The sequence below is a fragment of the Scyliorhinus canicula genome, chromosome 11 (genome assembly GCF_902713615.1).
Source record: "Scyliorhinus canicula chromosome 11, sScyCan1.1, whole genome shotgun sequence".
Classification (NCBI taxonomy): Eukaryota; Metazoa; Chordata; class Chondrichthyes; order Carcharhiniformes; family Scyliorhinidae; genus Scyliorhinus; species Scyliorhinus canicula.
Window position 1 is genome coordinate 128,968,427 of NC_052156.1, and position 15,729 is coordinate 128,984,155.

Sequence of the window (15,729 nt, forward strand, 5' to 3'; positions counted from 1 at the left end):
ACTGGTGCCGTCCATATGGCATAGATATACGCACACTGCTGTTAAGGAGGAAGTTCCAGGATTTTGCACTGGGGAAAGTAAAGGAACAACAATATATCTCCCAAGTCAGAATGGTGAGTGACTTAGAGGGAACTTTCAGTTGGTGGTGTTACCATGTGTATGTTGCCTTTTTCCTTACCAATGGTAGCAGCCGTGGGTTTGGATTGTGTTATCTCAGGCAGTGTTTTTCAAACTTTTTCCCCTGGCACCCACTTTTCCCAACCGGCAGACCTTAGCGACCCATGCCAGCTGACCTAGGCGACCCACGACGGCCGACCGTGGTGACCCACTCCAGCCGACCGTGGCGACCCATGCCGGCTGATCTTGGCAACCCACGAAATTTCTGGCGATCTTAATCGCAGGCAGTAATGGCATGACCCATAAAATGTAGATCCACAGTTTTCCCGTACAAGATTGCTCTGTCATTCTTCATCTCCTCAACCATGGAAGTATTCCACTAAAGACCACATGAGTACTGATGAAAAGACTGGTCCCGGCTATCTTGTGAGGGGGTACTCCTTTTCATAAGACGTTGATGTGTTGTCATCTTTAAACCTGAAATACCTAGAGCTTTCCTACTCCTTGACCTTCCACCGATCTGCCTTATCCAGAGACTCCAGGTCCACCCCACACATTCTGGAAATGCAACTGCAAATGCAAAATGTTGGGCAGCACGGTAGCACAAGTGGATAGCACTGTGGCTTCACAGCGCCAGGGTCCCAGGTTCGATTCCCCACTGGGTCACTGTCTGTGCGGAGTCTGCACATTCTACCCGTGTCTGCGTGGGTTTCCTCCGGGTGCTCCGGTTTACTCCCACAGTCCAAAGACATGCAGGTTAGCTGGCTTGACCATGATAAATTGCCCTTAGTGGTTATTGGGTTACGGGGATAGGGTGGAAGTGAGGGCTTAAGTGGGTTGGTGCAGACTCGATGGGCCGAATGGCCTCCTTCTGCACTGTATATTCTATGTTCTATGCTGTCTAACACTGCACAGTTGAATGAATGACCAAAATAGTCATTACTGGATCGAAATCTCAGTGACCAACTCAATTGACAGTCGCCATCATCATCTTCAGAATTATCTGTCTCATGCATCATTTCAAAAACGAGGTTCTTTCACTGCAGGCAGTGCATTGAATATCGACACTTGGAATAACATCAGTTAACAATTTCCCATGCATTTCCTGGGTCTAAGCACCTATGGTCACCATTGTATCTCTCAAATTGAATAAAAGTATGGCCATCTTCAAACTGCCCATCGGCAAATCAGTCTTTGTACTGGAATCAGCATTTAATGTTTTGTTGATCTAGAAATTCAGCCACCATCTAATCCCCCAGCCTTTGCCTTAACACATAACAAGTATACAACAGGAAAGTGGCTGGAAGTGACTGTCTTCCGATAAATATTTTTAGGGCAGCAGCCGTTTGGTTGAAGAGTGTTTTTAATTATGGGGTTGAACCCCCACCAGTACTAAAAGTTTATTGGTATGGGAAGTGTGTGCACAATCATGTAACTTAAATGTCAAAACATACTCTGGGATTTTGAGTTCAAATCTCTTCAGTCTGTACTACCATTTATCAAAGTCCATAATATATTCCTCCATGGGCTGTTTTCTTTAATCTTTCACAGGTTTACAATGCTCATGCGCTTCCAATAAATCGTCCTTTTTTGTAAAACTTGTGCAAAAACTGTAAAAGAAGGTCCATTCCCTCTTCGGCAACCAAGTCATCCACGTTCCATTTTGAACATACTCTACTCCTAATCTTACTGCTTTCAGGAGACCCTTGTCCACATGTCCGTTTCAGTTTTCCATTGCTGATACGGTTTTGCCTCCAAAATTGCTGGATTGTCAAGGTCTGATGTTTTGCATCGTCCTTCTGCCATTCTGTAATTTAAATTATCAGTAGCAGTGCACTTGTTTTCTCTCAAAGGATAGACAAAAAACTTATTTACAGCAACCAATCATTAATGTTCATCCTCTGCTGCCATGTTAAACTGCAATAATTGGATATGATGGAAGAATGAGTCTAAAGTTAGCCTTCTACCTTGAGCAGGTTTATTCTTGAGACAGCTCGGTAGCGTGACAGACTCTCCCAGTTCTTTCCATCCCACTGTTGCAGCCGTATCTATTTCTAGGTGAGCCATTGCTCATCACCTGTCTTTAACAATGCAATTGCTGGATAATTGATATGTGGCAGTGATACCCACAGTGTTGTTAGGGAGAGAGTTCCAGCATTTTGATCTAGCAACATTGAAGGAGCAGCAATATGCTTCCAGGTCAGGCTAGTATCTAGCTTGGGGGAGAACTTCCAAGTGGTGGTGTTCCCAGTACCTGCTCCCCTTGCCCTTCTAGTTGGTAGAGGTCGCAGATTTGGAAGGTGCTGTTGAAGGAGTCTTGGTGAGTTGCCGCAGTGCATCTTGTAGCTTGCACACACTGCTGCTGCTCTGTATTGATGATGGTGGTTGGGTATCAATCAAACCAGCTGCTTTGTCCTGGATAGTATCAAACTTCATGGGTGGGATTCTCCACCGGCGTGATTCTCTGTTTTGCCGGCGGCCAGTGGTTTCCCGACGGCGTGAGGCTGCCCCACAATGGGAACCCCATTGACTGGTGTAACGGAGACTCCTGCCAACGGGTCGGGGCAGAAATGTGGCATGGCGGGGCGGCGAATCCAGCCCCTGTGTTGTTGGAGCTACACGCATGCAGACAGATGGAGAGTTTTCCATCACACACCTGACTTGTACCTTGCAGATAGTGGACAGGCTTTGGGAAGTCAGGAGGTTAGTTACTTCCTGCTGAATGCTCCGCATCTGATCTACCCTTGTCGCCACAGTATGTATATGTGCGGTCCAGTTCAGTTTCTGTGTAGTGATAACTCCAAGGATGTTGATAGATTTAATTGTGCCATTGTGCAGCATCTTGGGATATCTTTCTGAGTTGAAGACATTATGTAAAATAAATTGTTGTAATTCCATGGTGAATTGGATGTTCTGGAAAGAAATCATTGGGTGCAATCTTGGAAAAACGTTCATGATATGCATGCAATTCCCTCGGGTATATTTCAACAATTATCAGTCATACAGCATTGTTACGTTTTTTGGTCCCCAAAGGATCATTGGCTTAGATGCTCTGACGATACGACAGCGACTAGAAGTCCAACGCGCTATCCGTTGCGCCACAGAGCCACACGTTAGATGCTCTAACATAAGTTAAGAGAGACCTAAATCATCAGCAAAGCAAAATAGTCTTTTCAGTTGCAGTTGATTTCAGCAAGACTGAGCTCAGGAGGAACTTCTTCACTCAAAGGATTGCGAATCTATGGAATTCCCTGCCCATTGATGGGTTGAGGCTCCTTCATTAAATGTTTTCGAGATAAAGATGGATAGTTTTTTGAAGAGTGAAGGAATAAAGGGTTATGGTGTTGAGGTGGGAAAATGGAGCTGAGTCCCCAGGGGATCGGCCATGATCTCATTGAGTGGTGGAGCGGGCTCGAGGGGCCGGATGGCCTAATCCTGCTCCTAGTTCTTATGTTCTTGTTCTTATGACCTCACAAATCTTTTCTATCTATGAAATAGTCTCCCAAGGATTGCTTTAAACTTTGTTTCAAGTGGTAGACGTTCAGTTGCAGAGTCAGTTTCATGAGACTTTCAACCTATTTATTATTGCGCCAAGCTGTATTTGCTGTCAATGTGCCAAAAAAATGAAACTTGCATCTGGTGGAAGAATTGGAGATAAAAGTGAATAATATATTTGTTGTATATTGCATGAGCTTTCATTAGCTGTCATGAATTAGCAATTGATTCAGGTGATGTGGAGTAAATCGTAGAATTGATAGTTACCTGCATATTATTGTGAAATGTATTTTTCTTTTATGCAACTCTGGTTAATTTAGAAAACTCCCCTTCCTGTCACTTTGAAGGTGAATTTTGTTTTGGAATTAGTTTCGAACAGGTAATCAAGATATAAATGATTTAAATAAAGCTTTAATTGAATATATGATTGAGTGCTTATTGCTTTCTCTCATCCACTCACCCAAGATGTGAGGCAAAGACAAAAAAGAGGATGGAGGAAACAATTTAAGCAGTGGGTTATTAATGGGTGAGTGATGGAAAGCAGGTCATTAAATTGACCTTGATTTCCATATCGTGACTTCTAAACATAAAACAGTTACAATAAGAAGGAATACACCAGATGCTGAGAATAGGGGGGGCTTAATGGGGAGCTGAAAGGGTGATTGCAGAGGAGGATTTTAAGATCTTTGAGGAGATCTCAAAGGTAAGGTGGGCAAGGCTATAGAGAGATTTGAAAAGAAAGAATTTTAATATCAATTGATGGATATGATTAACAATTGACACTCTGGATAGGCTGAGTGCGCTGAGTAGAGGACTTGATGCAGGTTAAAGTTTGAGCTGTGGGATTCTATTCAATAAGTTGAAACTTGTGGAGGTTTGATGAAAATAAAGAGAGAGAGAACAGCATTGGAGAAGTCAAACCTTTATGTGATCTAAACATGAGATCCATTGGCAGAAGGGAGAGATGTAGGTGGCAAAAAGTAATGTGAACGTAGAAGAAAGCAGTCGGTTCGAGACTGGATGTGGAGGAGGAAGCTGATATTGGATTTGAGCAGGATGGTCAAACTCTGAACACAAAAACAAAGTACTGTGGATGCAGGACGTCTTAAAAATAAACCCAAAATATTGGGAATACTTAATTGGATCAGATGGTGTCTGAAGAGAGAAATAGAATTGATGTTTCAGGATGGTGACCTTTCATCGGTCCTTAAATGTTAACTCTATCTCTCTCTTTCTCATTCCATGGTAAACCTCTACACTTAGTTTGAGTTGATAGCCAGGTTAGTGAATTCAAGGCCAGTCGTTGGAGGGATCCACTCCTTGCTCTTGCAGATCTTCTCTGAGGTATCAATAATTGTTTTTTCAATATAAATTGGAAGCAGTTCTGTGCACATGTCATGTTTATGGTTTGCAGGCCATTAAAAATGTATGAATTTCTAGCCATTGTACTAGATTTAGTCTTGGACAGTGCATTAATCTGGAAAATCATAAAATGTGTCTGCGTGGGTTTCCTCCAGGTGCTCTGGTTTCCCCCACAGTCCAAAGATGTGCATGTTAGGTGGATTGGTCATGCTAAATTGCTCCTACAAGTCCAAAGGTGTGTAGGTTCGATTAAGGGGTTATTGGGATAGGACAGGGTGGATGCTCTTTCAGAGAGGGTCAGTACAGACTTGATGGACCGAATGGCCTCCTTCCGCACTGTAGGGATTCTAGAATTTTGATGTGTGAAGTTGAGAGAACAGGATCTTGCCCCAAGCTGGGCGATTGTCACATTTTGAGTCTTGCTGTTCGAAATGGTAAAATAAATCACTCTTGTCAAAATAATTTTGCAAGGCAAATATAACAAGCAAGTATCTTATAAACACTCATGGCAATGTTATCGGAATATGTTTATATCAACCATGACATTCAGTGTGGGTAACATAGTTTGTATTTATAGGAATGAAATCTCATCTCATTAATTTTTTGTCCTTTTATGTTTTGGGATGGTTTCATTTTGGCAATGATCTGTTCGTGATGGTGCAATATAAGGTTGGAAGCTCATCCTGGGTTAAAATGAGACACTAAGGTGCTGGTTTATTTTTGTACTGTTTCTGGGGAGTGGGAGGTAGTCGGCAGCTAGGGAATAGAGTTTGCAGCATGTCAGAGAGAGAACACAAGTGAAGCGGGCGTCAGAGGGGATCTACTATTAAACAATTTCGGCACATAACCCTCATATTGCAATTTGGGAATCATTGATGTGGAACATTGATGGGTTTGCTGTGCAGCGTTCCTCCTGCATTCAATTCATGTAAAAGAAGAAAGGAAGAAAAATCAATGTACTTCTCTTAAAAACCTGGAGCAATGGTATAACCTGGATTTCTCTTGGTGGGAGTTACATCGTAGGTCCTGGAAATCGCATTGAATTTATTCAAGAGATCAAGCATTGCCCTTCTTGAAATATGAGATTCTGAAAAAAAAATTAAAAGGAGCATACACTCAACAACATTAATTTAAAATTTAATTCTCGATTTTAAAATGTACCCTCCGTCTTTCTTGGGTGAGATGACTTGGGTGTTTAATGCTTTATGTAGATCATTTATTGTTTTGATCAATGTATATTTTTAAAATCACAAAATTCTTGTTTTAAAATAAATTTAGAGTACCCAATTATTTTTCCAATTAAGGGGCAATTTAGCGTGGCCAATTCACCTATCTTGCACATCTTTGGGTTGTGGGGATGATACCCACGCAGGCATGGGGAGAATGTGCAAGTTGCAATTGTCCCCGGGACAATGACCCGGGGCCGGAATCGAACCCGGGTCCTCAGCGGCGTGAGGCAGCAGTGCTAACCACTAAATTCTAAATCTAATTCTGGGCAGTAGATTATTATTGCAGTGAAATTCACTGCAAATTATGGCCATGATGCTGATGTGCATTTGAAGCATATTTTCCAGCAAGAAATTTAAACACTTGATCCTATTTCTTCCATTGTGTATTTTGATATGTTTAATGTTTCCAAATGAACCACTATGCAGGTTTTCACAATCGAAACTATTTATAATGTAACTTTCCCCTTCTGCTTGAATTCAATTTCCACAAGATTTTTCTTTTGTAAAATATTGAAATTATTTTGTTATCCGTGTTCTGTTTTCTATTTCTGACTGTGATATATTGACTACAATAGTCTGTTGTGATGCAGTACAAACGTACAATTGCCCATGTACTGAATTCTTGATTTCACCCAGCGAAATTGCCAAAGCAGAATTAGGTGCTCCCTTGAAGATTTTTTAAATGCATTCTTGCGATAGAGCATTGCTACCAAGACCAGCATTTACTGCCCACCTCTTATTGCCCTTGAGCAAGTGGTGGCTGCAACCACCTTTTGATACACTTGCTTATCCCTTCGGGCTCGAATTGTTTATTAATCGAACCAATTGAAGGAATTATTGTTTTGCTCAAGTTGCTTCGTAATTGCACCTTCCAACTTGTACATCTTGAAGTTGTCTTCCTAACATATCACTCAACGATAAGCATCTCCAAGCACTTCACATTGTATCACACAAAGGAGGTGATATTGAACAAGGTGGTGAAGATACCCAGAAAGAAAAGGCATCATCAAATACCTTCAAATGTTTTCTAATATAGAGCTCTATTTCCTGAAACTAACCAGGATCCAGGTATGGTTACCTCCAGATACCCTTTTAATGATTTAGGATACACTTCTGGCATTTAATTTCTCAATTACATCTTCTTGGTTAAGTCATTTTGCTTGGTGTTAGACTTTACAATAAGCTTTATTTTCAATCGATCTCTGTTCAGATATTAAATAATAAATCTCCAGTTGCTGTTTCCCTGGAAGGTAATGCATTTCCCTCTGCAAAAATTACAACAAAGAACTAAACTTTATTGTGTTTGTACCAATTATCACCTTAATTACATTTTCTCCTTGATGGTACCTTTCCACGTCCATGCATAGATGAGGCAAACTTAATCACCAGATTTCCATTTTGAGAGATTACACTTCTTTTATTGTAAGGCAAGCTCTGCTGTTCACTTATCAATTCGTTATTTCATGATATCTGAAGTAACCCCAATAATACCTACTGAACACCTCTGCTTGAGGTCGCCTTTTTTATTGGGGCATTGTGGTAAATTAAGATACTCAAAGTATTGGCCCAGAATATTGAGCTGATTTTCATCCATATACTGCATAACTACCATATGTCAAGTATCCATGATCTTTAAGAGTACATCAGTAGAAACCTGCATCCAAAAGTGTCCCCACTTACAAAACGGGCTACGTGTTCAGCTCTAAAAAAATGAGTTTTGTCCAATTATGCTTGTTGCACCCAAATGTTTAAGTGCACAGGACTTACTAATGCCATTCCTATCCAACAAAAGAAATGTAATGCCATTTATCATTATTTTGCTTGTGATTTATATTTACCCCACTGGGAGAGTTAATAATGATCAATTGGGCATTCCTTTGTTATATGAATGAATCATATTGCACAGAAGGATACCAATTTGGCCACTGTGCCTGTGCTGAGTCCTTGAAAGAGCTATATAATTAGTCCCAAACCCCTGCTCTTTCTGCACGTTGCTACAAATTTTTCCTTCTCAAGTATGTATCTAATTTCCGTTTGAAATTTATTGTTGAATCCACTTTCCTTGCCCTTTCAGTTATTGCATTCCCATTCATTATAGATAAAATAAATTATAATTTATGCTCCGGTTTGTTGCCATTTATATCAAATCTGTGTCCTTTTGGTTATCAGTCTTCTTGACAGCATTAACAATTTCTCACAAGTTCCTCAATGAAAACTCCTCATTATTCTGAAGGGTGCTATGTCTTTTCGTCCAACGTCATTTCGTCCAACGACACTTCGTCCACGTCTTTTGGTCCAACGTCTTTTTGTCCGCCCGTCTTTTGGTCCAACGTCACTTCGTCCAATTATCCAATTACAAATAGTTTAATCTAGTTTTTCAATGTTACTGCTCAAGGATCCTCTCCACCTATTTCGCCTCTTGAAGTTGAGTTCTGCATTTGTGCTGCTTGATCTCCAGACATTATTAAGATAAGCTGCAGGATATTCACCCATGTATGCTCCAGCGTGATGAGAGCCATTGTATCTGATGGAATATTTGATCATTTCAGACCTGTAATGTCAGAACCCACTGTCAACCAGAGGTTTTAATCACTCGACGAAAATCGAGTTTAAACCTGCTTCTTTCAGAACTGCACTCATTGTCTAAATCCAATTAGACTCCCACTTATATCTGTGTCTGTCGGAATTGTAGAATATCAAATCATCTTGTCCTCTCCCCATTATTCTCTCTCGGGTACAGTTCTGGAAATCTAACTTTTAGGGAATTTCGGGAATTTACAATTTACATCAATTTTAAGTAATTTCGGGAATTTTAAGTAATTAGTAAACTTTTAGATTTTATAACTGCATTTTTAGATTTTTTAACTTTTTAACTGCATTTTTCAACTTGCATTTTACTTGCATTTTATCAATTACTTGCATTTTAGCAATTAAATTCACTTGCTGTATTGTACTTGCATTTTATCAATTAAATGGTTTTATACGGAGTTAATTTGTAATTGGATAATTGGACGAAGTGACGTTGGACCAAAAGACGGGCGGACAAAAAGACGTTGGACCAAAAGACGTGGACGAAGTGTCGTTGGACGAAGTGACGTCGGACGAAAAGACGCGACACGTTCTGAAGACCCCTATGAAATCTTCTATTAACCATCTGTGCTTCTAAGGAGGACAGGCCCTGCAAGCCTCCTGTCGTTACACTATTGAACACCCTCATTCTCATATAATTCTGGTAAACCTTTGTATTCGCTCTGAGGCCTCGAAATTCCTCCCATGGTGTGACGTCCAGAAATGAGAACAACATTCCAGCTGAGGCCCAAACATTTTTTGAACAAAGGGTTCAGCATTACTTCCTCATATATTTCATGTGTAGTCATTGTGGTGTTGGTGAATTAGCATCTGCATTTTGGTTACAGTAATATTTTAAGAAGGATGAACACTTTGCATGATCAATACATTGATTTATTCTGGGCCAATCCTGACATCATGTGCACCTTTATTTAACATTCTCTTTGACTTATGTTGCAATGTGCCTCTACTTAACGTTTTATCATTACAATATTTTTACATGATTACATCTAATACTTCCCTCTATAGTTTGGAGATAAATTCTCTTTTACTTGTAGCAACTCTTCTGTTGCCCTTTTTAGATCTTAAAGGTTGCATCCTCATCCACATGGATGTTCATTAACTTTGCCTGTTGCTCAGGTAGATGGCAATGTCTGAGCTGAGGCATTATCTCCTTCAGAATTTACTTTTGCATTCTGATCCAGTGCTCTTGTTTCACATTGTTCTTGTACATGCATTTTTGTAGATATATTTCACAGCACCATTATTTTTCATACTTGCAAAAAAGAACACAAAAATTCAGGATATTACAAATTACAAGGATGTTAGGGACTTGTGATCCATTTTAACATTAATGGTACAGCCATACATAGTTAATTGAACCTTTCACAATCAAACTGATGCTTCGTAGCTTTGCAGCAGTCAGGCAATGTGATGCCTAAGCAGTCGGTTGCTACTGATCATTATAACTTTGTGTCAGGATATTATTCTGTGATTCTTTATTTCCTATGTTTCCGCCTCTGATTACAGATCTGTTAAATTTGTTTTTAATTTTAGTATCACTTTAACACATTTGATTGCACCGAGGCATCCCTGGATGATTTTCTTGTGCTATTGTCTTTGATGCGTTTGATTGCTGAAATCTTTACACCTATGGGTCTCATAGCATTACTCGTGATGGCAAATACTCAGTTGCCCTAAATTTCAAGTTTAGTCTTTGAACATCTTGAGTATTTTCTGGAAAACGAACATTCTGTTTCCATTTGGGCCAATCCCATACCATTATGCCAATAATTAGCGCACGAACATGATGCAGGAATTTGCACATAAGTAATAAGTAACGAAGTGAAGCTGCGAGAAGCAATGAACATGCATAACTTGCAACTTTTAATATTTCACATTCATGGAATTTTTGTTCCCGGAAAGTTGAGGCACGTAATTTGATTGATAGAATTTACAAATGCAAGATTATTTACTTTACTTTGTTGCTCGTTATGCTTTCCTTAATTTGCTCTGTTTTAATCACCTTTGCTCAAGAGTCGCCAGGTATCTTTCTGATACCACCACAAGGTTCAAAACCGAATACTGATCAATGACTCGATACACCAGTTTGTAAGTTTTAAATAAATGCACATTTATTTACACATACAGTCAATTATTACTCATGCACAAACTCTACTCACTAAACTACAACTACTACTAAAAGCCTATACTTAGCTTCGGGTGCCCACTCAGTCAGAGGAACAATGGCCGTTGTCCGGTTCTGATACTGCTGGCTTCGAACTGGTATAGAATAGTAGCTATTCCTGCCTAACATCAGCAGTAGGGAAAATTCTTGCAGTAGAAAATTCAGCAGTAGGGAAAAGGCTATTATAAAGGATGCGATAACAGGACACTTAGAAAATATCAACGGGAATAGGTAAAGGGAAAATGGATTTATGAAAAAGAAATCATGTTTGACAAACCTCCTGGAGTTTTTTGAGGATGTACCTAGTAGAATAGGCAAGGGCGAACCAGTGGATATTCACATGATTTCTAGAGTCCGGAAAGTCACAGGATAGAGGGAGTTTCCTTTGTCCTATAACTCAGTTCAGATGGAGACAGCTGCACAAAAGCCCTTTAAAGTGAATGAAGATGCAGCACAATGAGGCTGAAGTACCTAGACTGCGTGGCAGGCGATGGTTGGATGCTTTTACAATAAAACCGGCTTCGGGGAATTGAGAAATGTTGGCCAGCTGGGAGCTGTGTTGTTATTAATCATCACAGTGATTTATGAGGTTTAGAACTGTAATATCAAAACTGTCAAGAGGCTAGAAGCATGGAGTCATGCGCTGTGGACCATTATGACTTAATTTCAGTTGTACAGGCCGCCTCTGAGCCTCTGGCCAAAATCCATTGTTTCCTTTAGGAGTGAAGTGTTGTCTGTTATGTAAGGGCCCTTCCTGTTCATTCCCTCATTTCTCTGTTCTTTATTTTTGCTGCTATCATTTCGATCCATGGATGCTGAATGGACATATGTCTTTAAGTTGAGTAGGGGAAGTAAGGAATTCAAACGATACGAAGAGATGACTGTGCTAGCTTTGAACAATAGAACTCAGACTTTTCGGGCACCCAAAAGATGGGTCGGACTCTGTTCAATTGGTTGGCTGATGGCCAATGAATTGGCCAAAAGGCCATATTCCATTCGGTAACTGGTGGTGATTGGGTCCTTCCTGAGTGGGATGATTTTCAGAGAGCTAGGGGAAGCGCAGTTGATATCCTGGACACTGAGGAAAGAAGCTATTTCTCTCCCTCGTGTTTTCTCTAGAAAAGCTACATAACTGGGCACAGAATCTGCATGAATCTACAATGAAAACCTCAAACTGAAAGCCTTAATTCAAGGAAGGAGTGCTATAAGACAATTATCTGGAACAAAGACTCATCCCTTTTGCTTACTTATCCCCCACTTCTCCCCTGTGTTTGACTGTCGTATGTGTGTAAAGGTAGAGGGTGGGACGGGTTTAAGTGGCATGGGGTTAGGAATTTGATAGTTAACCTTTTGTATATTTAATTATAGTTAATTGATATTAACAAACTTGTGTTTAAATTTACAAACATTGTGACTGTAGTTATTGGGCAGTTAAGGGCCAAAGACATTGGGTGTTGTTCTAAGAATTATTTACTAATTTCAAGAATGCTATGACACTGGGCCAAGTGGGGCTGGAATTGACTGCGCTCTAGCCCAGGGGGTTGTAACTATCCGCACCTCTTCATGTACCTCTTCAGGTTATGATATCTCTGTCTTTGTTATCACTCCTGCTGGAAAGCCAATTTTTCTGTTCGCCTTATGGTTTTGTGATTATAAAGTGGTTTTACAATGGGGTGTGAGATTCTACAAGGATGAAAGTGGCAATTTTTTAAAATTGAAATCTCTGTTTTACTACCAGGCCAAACCTGTGAATCGTATGACCTGTAGCAGCCGTCATTTGCTTCAGCAAAATTCTAGTTTAAAGCAGCAAAGAAGGAATAAAGCTTGAGCACGGTTTTGACGACTTTCATGCCTCAGTGACATGTCTTTCATAAATTGCATTAACCTGGCAACCCCTATTTTCTTAGCATTCTTCTGTGGACCCTAATGACTAATCCTAATATAAACCATGTTTTGATCTCCGTGGCAGAATATATTCTCATTACACAAAGATATTTTCCTAATTTTGCTTGACGATATAACTGTTTCTGGACACTTTCTTCAAGGTAGTAATGAGCACTGTCTCTGATTGCAAAATCTGAGATATTGGGCAAGATCTACCCAAAAGGGAACAAAGTCCCCGAGCGAGCGTGTTCAGCTGCGTGTTTCCCGGCAATCGTAGTGCCCAGAACCACGTGGCCATTCAACATGACTCGCGTTCAATAAGGGGCCTAAACGATGAATGCGTGGCTGAGTCCGCCCCGTGTTTTACAATGGGAGATCTGCTCGTTGGAACTCACGAGGAGATCTGTGGGGTGGGGGTGTACTTTTGCCGCTGTCTGGACTGCTCTCTAGCGTCTAGCAGGGACTCTCTTATGGGAGCTTCCAGGCAGAGGTCTCGTTTGTGGGTGGGGAGGGGGGGCTTCCTGGCCGCAGTCTCTCTTATGGGTGGTTTCCAGGCCGGGATGTGTCTGACTGGGGGCTTCCAGGCAGAGTTCTCTCTTATTGGGGGTTTCCAGGCAGTGTTCTCTCATTGGGGGCTTCCAGACAGTATTCTCTCTTATTGGGGGGGGGGGGGGGGGGTGTCGCTCCCTGTAGTTGGGAAGTCTCTGGCAGGGTTCTCCATAATTTGGGGCGGAGGGTCTGTGCTGGAGGTCTTTGCAATGGGGAGGCAGGATTTGCATTGTGGGAAGATGACCCTCCGATGGACTTTTGGGACAACTTCCTTACCACGAGGTCCACTGTGTCAGGGCCACATTTGTAAATACCTGCACCAATTCTCATCCCCATGATTTCTGGTCAAGAGGAACGGAGTTTCATGCAGGCTTAGACATATGCTGCCCGGTCCAATAATAGAATGCAAATGCCTCCAGTGGGGCACAGTTTTTTGCCTGACCGTGGATTTTTCGCCCAGTCACAAAACGGAGAATCCAGCCCCAGATATACTGATTAAAGTGATCTCAGTGCGAATGTCTTACTGCTAGTTCCATTAGGGTGTAATGAGTGCTTTACAACTCCTGAAGGAGATATGTTTCCTTAAATTAACTATGTAGGTAATGTTCTAAATTATTTTTAGTTTTTTATTATATTTACTTATTCCACACATTACTGTAAGCTGACTGCTAAATCTGTATTTTAAAAGAAGTGATTATCCCAATATATGATGCTGACCACCATATTGTTTTAAGGAGGTTTTGTGCTACCATGGTAACATCCCTAACTCTGGACCAGAAGCTTCGAGTTCAAGTTCAATGCCTGGACTTATTGGCCGCTGAAGGAGCTTTAATAACACTGTTCAATTTGCTGATAATCAGCTCAGGAATCCTTCCACCACCACCCACTATTCCCCAAAGGGAAAAAGGTGTGCGCGTGAAGGTACAGCTTAAAAACAATGTCTGCCTTGGTGGGTCAAGCAGGAGGTCATCATATTGAGTAGTATCTTTAGGTCAATTTTTAAAAATGCATCAAAGCTGCCAGCAAAGAATGGATTAAATTGCCCTGTTCTTCATTGCCATTTGTTTTCATTTGCTCAATACTTTGTCATATCGTCTTTAGTAGCAGTATTTACACAAATACACAAGTATTACTCCATTACTGCTCATTCTTTGCTCCATCTACTTAACCAGAGCTAAGAAAATATTTTGCAAATAAACACTCTGTTCTTTGGAATGGTTGAAAGCCATTCTTCCTTGTCATTACCCCATCTTCCTTTAAAAATCACTTAAAATTTTGAGCATATTTTGGATTTCTTTCTACATTTCCTGATCAATGTAATAATTTCTCTCTCGTCAAGTGCTTTGAATTGGTCTTCCATGTGATAGAAGCTATAGAAATGCAAGTTTTTGTTGCTGCATGGAAAGCTTTACTTCTATGAGGGCTTCTAGCACAAGCAGATCATGTCTCTCATTGAATAATTCTTTGTTTTCAAGGATAACTACACTTTTGCACAACCAGGAATTCAGAAGAAGGTAAAAGCATTGCAAGAGCTTGTTAGCCGGATTGATGGTAAGTCTGATCCATTTTTGCACTCTCATTGAGCAAAACAACAATGTGTTAAGACTGCTTGGTTTAAAATAAACTGTACAACTGTAATGGCCAGTATCAAGTTGACTACTCACCATGACAGCTTGGTGGCCTTTTGGAGATGAAGTGTCATCCTCAATCAACTTAGAACATTGTGCCCTTTGCAAGATCAGTGTTGTGTGTCATTTAAGGGGAGCTGCCAGAGCATGAGCAAGTTTCATTACTTTTTATTAAAGCAGCATAATCAAACTTCAATGGCAATTTTTTGTTGGAAGAGTAATGGCTGCGCAAGGAAACCAGTCAGCATTCAGTTTGAATTAAAGTCAATGATTGTTTTAATTCTGCGGGCAGTCACATTGATTGTTTATGGATGCCCTTCGGCATTTAGCTTTGTGCCATTGCACATCCCAGTCCTATCGTGAGTGCTGAAATCACTTGTGCGATGAATCTGAGTAATTATGGACTCAGGAAAATACTGTGCCATCTTTATAAATTCAGATAAATGATAATTTTGCATGGCAATTTCAGATTGCCATTATAGACACTGCAGGGAGCTGTGAGGCTGCTTCTCATGTCCTGAAAATAACGTCTTCCATAAAATGCTAATTTCCATGGTTTTGTGACTAGCCTTAATTAATTGCTTTACTTCAGATAATACAATCCATTCAGATATATTCTCCAGATATTTATTGCAATAAATGAGCGGAACTGTTCATCGGGTGAATTGTCTGATATAATAACGGAGCATATGTCAGTAGTGTTAAAAGC

At 40.5% G+C, this 15,729-nt stretch overlaps 1 protein-coding gene across 10 annotated transcripts in view; it reads left to right on the plus strand.

The window, feature by feature from the left end:
- Positions 1-15,729, plus strand: part of tbc1d22a (TBC1 domain family, member 22a) — a 444,201-nt gene that overhangs the window by 226,726 nt on the left and 201,746 nt on the right. For all 10 annotated transcript variants that reach the window (XM_038811404.1, XM_038811403.1, XM_038811406.1 and 7 more), the window contains one exon: positions 14,868-14,943. In XM_038811404.1, coding sequence (XP_038667332.1) covers positions 14,868-14,943 — 76 coding nt within the window. The remainder of the gene's footprint in view (positions 1-14,867; positions 14,944-15,729) is intronic.